A 4,344-nucleotide genomic window follows, 5' to 3' on the forward strand; every position below is an offset into this window, starting at 1 on the left:
GCGCGAGAGAAAGGCACGACAGACGAATGAACAGGAAGAATAGGAAGCAATGGTCTTGGAAGAAATAGAAAACTCAGCATTAGATGAAGAACATGTGAGTCGGAAAAAGTTGATAGGATTGCAACGGATGGATACGACATTAACGGAATTATTGTACCATGTGGTGGATGAGACGGAGTTGAAAGAGTTTCCCGCCTGTTATTACCTCAAGGATGGATTGTTTATGAGGAAGTATAGACCCACCAATATCCCTTGGAATGCCGAATGGGGCATATAACGTCAGATATTGATTCCCTCTCCGCAGAGAAGAGAGGTGATCGCCGTAGCTCATGAGACGGGACACATGGGAATATGAAAGACGACAGAAAAGATTAGGAGACCCTTTTTCTGGCCTGGCATGCACAAGGATTTGAGCCAATTTTGCCATGTATATCACGTTTGTCAGACGAATGGAAAGCCTAGTGAGTACATTAAGAAGGCACCCTTACACCGGATTGAAGCAGGAGGAGAACCCTTCAGCAAGGTGATGATCAACATTGTGAGACCATCACTGAGGACGAAGAAAGGCTCCAAGTATATTTCAACTTTGATTTGTCCTGAGACAAGATACCCAGATGCCGTGCCCATCAGGAACATCAGAGTCAAAGTAATCGCTGAGTAGTCACTAGACTTTTTTTACTAAGTTTAGCATTCAGAGTGACCGTGGACAAATTTCACGTCAAAATTATTTCAGAATGAGATGAAACTATTGGAGGTGAAACAACAAATGTCTACTGCCTATCACCTGGAGACCCAAGTTGCAATAGAGAGATATCACCAAACCCTAAAGAGTATGTTAATTAACAAAGTACTGCAATGAAACAGGAATGAATTGTTGGGAGGAAAATGGAAAGATAGAGTGGAAACAGATGGAAAATCTGTCAAGAACTTGGGGAAAAAGATCGACGAGAGAAGGAAATTTTTCCTCAAACACCTGAAAATGAGCCAAGGAAAAATGAAGAAAAGGTTTGGTATTAAAAGTAAGAACAGACAGTTTGCAGTAGGACAACAGGTGGTGGTTTTCTTAACGATAAGAAGAATCCCTCTTACCAAAAAGTTTCAAGGACCTTTCTGGATTTTGGAGAAGATCAGTGACCTGACCTACTTTATTGAAACACCAGGAACAAGAAAAGTCAAAGGAAGGTACATGTGAACTTATTGAAACTGATACGGTAATCACCAGATTTCGACAAGTGGATGCGTCAGACAGTGGGATTGGGGGCTATCCTATTGCAAAAAGACAGGGAAGGAATTCTTCATCCCCTCTGTTTCATGTCATTGAAGCTGAAGAAGCATTAACGGCCTACTCATCAGTTGAAAAGGAACTAAGAGCGCGAATCACAACGATAACGAAGTTTGAATTTTATGTAAATTGACCAGAGAAGAAAGAAATTAGGGTTTACTCAGACCACAATCATTTAACTTATGCTAATAAAATGAAAAGAAATAATTAAGGGTTAACTAGATTTTCATTATGTTTGCAACCTTATCTTATTAATGTAAAGCATATATCCAGTAAAGAGAACGTTTTTGCAGATTTTTTATCTCGGGCTGAATTGGTGGAAACAGTCTCTGAATAAATTATCTTTTTTTGGCGAGGTATCTTATGAAGATGGTCTAACATGAGAGTAGAATCTTTTATTCACATATATCATTTGTGTATTTCATATAAGTATAACCAGCTTGTAAGGTGAGTTCCACTCATGTAGAATTAAGTAAATGTATGTAAAGTACCTAAGACTGTCGTCATTCATTTAGTTATATTCTCATTCAGTTCCTTATATATAAATTTTCGTTATTTTATAGAATTAAATTTTCATTTCATGTAGTTTGGTTACAAATTATATGTAACCTTATTAAAATATATGTATGACAAACACAAAGTATAAGTGCAGGTTGGAAGTTGCATGAAGGTTTTACACTAAAATTCCTCTTTGTTTTTATAATAGCATGGAGGAGGTGGTCGGAGTTATCGAGAGTGTACGAAGGGAACCCTACTTCAAACTGCCAAGTTTGCAACCTGACATAGGAGAACCCATGCTGATCATGTGCACACAAATCGAATGCATTGCTGAAATGAGCTGGAAGTTTCTTGTGTGGATTAAAATCCCATATAAGGGCCTAATAATGCACAGGAAGCAGTGACATCCAGCCTGGCATTCCACAAGATCTGTGCTTCCACTAGTCCTGTCACCAGCATCAATCCATCCACAAAGTGATTCCTCTCAAACGTGAATAGTAGTTTTTCTCAAATGAGTATAGTGCTTGTTCAAACATTGGAATTTTTGCGGTTTAAGTTGAAAGAACTGCAGTGTATTTGTAAATACAGATTGTATTCTAAAAAAATTATAAATGTTTTGTGCTTGACCCTGTGCGATTTGGACCCAAAATTGAAGTGCATATATTCTTGCTTAACAATTCGGTAACCTTGTGTGAGCCCAAAGGACGTAGGAGTAACAGTTACGCATATGTAAGTATAATTCTGATTTTTTTTCTTATAGTGTTAAAGTGTCAACTTTTTTCATTAATTGTGTAAATTTAATATTTTCATAAATTAATTTCTTGTGAAAGAGGTGATTGTATAATTCTTGAAGTGTCTTTTTGTCTTGAGTCTAAGGTCAAATTCTAATTTAGATTTCAAGTGATCAATTTTGGCATTGCTGTTGAGTTGATATTTCTATAAAATATAGATTAATTTTTTTAAGGTATGCATTATGTCGATGACCAATAATTGATCCAGTAACTTGCAAGTACCCCTCAATAAGAACCGAAGAGATTGATTAAAGAATAGTTCCCGTTAAAGTAAAATAATCACCCATTTTGTTTTAAGTGTACATAAATAGAAATTTTATATTGAGAGTTCACATATATTAATGTCTGGTAGTTGCATATTGTTCTCAGAGCTTGCAGGTATTCTCTTGTGTATCAGATTACAGTATGTAATATAAAGCTGGTGAGTTTGGGAGGTAGGAATTTACATAATTCGCTAGTCGTAATATACAGTATATATATATATATATATATATATATATATATATATATATATATATATATATATATATATATATATATATATATATATATATATATATATATATATATATATATATATATATATATATTATAACTTGCAAATAATTCTAGACTTTTATGTCTTATTGCTTTCCTGATGTATTTGTTGGCTTCAATCTCAATTCTCTTATTCGTCTACTGACAGACTATATCAAAAAATGAATCCTCCATGAACAAGTTGAAGCACTTCTCCGGGGAATCTCAAGCTTTTGTTTCGGCACTTGGTCCGTGGTTACCAATAACAATGTTCTTGGCTAGGCGATGTTTGCTACTGGACAGTGGGCGGGTTGACCATCCAGATTAGCACTCTCAAATCGTACTAAAGATGGACAATCTACTAGAGCTCGTTTCCGTTTTCTCCCACGTCTCTAACCAGCACTGGTTGCAGAGGAACAAAAGGATAGCATCAGAAAAGGTGGCTTTAGCGGTCGTGTCCACGTTAGAAGCAGCATTATTAGGTGCAGCTTTAGGTAAAGCAGGAGAAGTTACACCAGATGAGGTGGAAGGAATACCATCTAAAGTTCCCAAGGTGTGGTCTATTAACAGTGCATTTTTTTCTTTCTTTGGGGTTGATGTGAGAATTGTTTTGTTGCTGGTTTGCTTCTGTTTGTTCTTCTTCCCCTTCTCAATTTCAACATCCTCTGGCTCTTCATCTTGTTCACTAAACGATGTGAAATAATCCTTATCCTCATCACTATTATACAACACGTCTACCTCTATTTGATCCTTCTCCTCCTCTCCATCACTAACTGATACTTCAGCAACATCTTCCCTGAAGTGTTTTTTTTTTTTTTTATCCACAGGATCCTCACCTAAGTTTGAAAAGGCACCAGTCACATTCATCATATGTGATGTCTCCTCATTATTTAATATTTTCTTTGACATTTTCATTGCTTTGATATCTGACGTTTTTACATAGAACAATTTATTATGCCATTTAAAACAGTAAGAAAAATTTGAACTTTTTCTTTGACACTTTCGTTGCGACAATATAGAAAACACGAATATAACCGGTGATATATTTTAGACCAAGCGCTAAGCCAAAGTGTTACATGAAAAACAATACACACGGGCGAGTACGAACACATACACATACATACCCATGCCTACACATATATATATATATACTATCAGCCTCAGGCGAGAGCCAAAGTTGCCAGACCAATGCACATTCACTGTGAACTCAAGAAGATCCATTCACATGTGCTGCTACACTATACTGGCGTTGTTCTA

At 36.2% G+C, this 4,344-nt stretch overlaps 1 protein-coding gene across 1 annotated transcript; it reads right to left on the bottom strand.

Annotated features, from left to right (window-relative positions):
- Nucleotides 1–3,420: 3,420 nt before the first annotated feature.
- LOC137639253 (chromo domain-containing protein cec-1-like) lies at nucleotides 3,421–3,954 on the bottom strand. Its single transcript, XM_068371541.1, has one exon. It carries the CDS (start codon nucleotides 3,952–3,954, stop codon nucleotides 3,421–3,423), a length of 534 nt encoding a protein of 177 aa, XP_068227642.1.
- Nucleotides 3,955–4,344: the final 390 nt, after the last annotated feature.

Source organism: Palaemon carinicauda, chromosome 4 (assembly GCF_036898095.1).
Source record: "Palaemon carinicauda isolate YSFRI2023 chromosome 4, ASM3689809v2, whole genome shotgun sequence".
NCBI classification, from domain to species: Eukaryota; Metazoa; Arthropoda; class Malacostraca; order Decapoda; family Palaemonidae; genus Palaemon; species Palaemon carinicauda.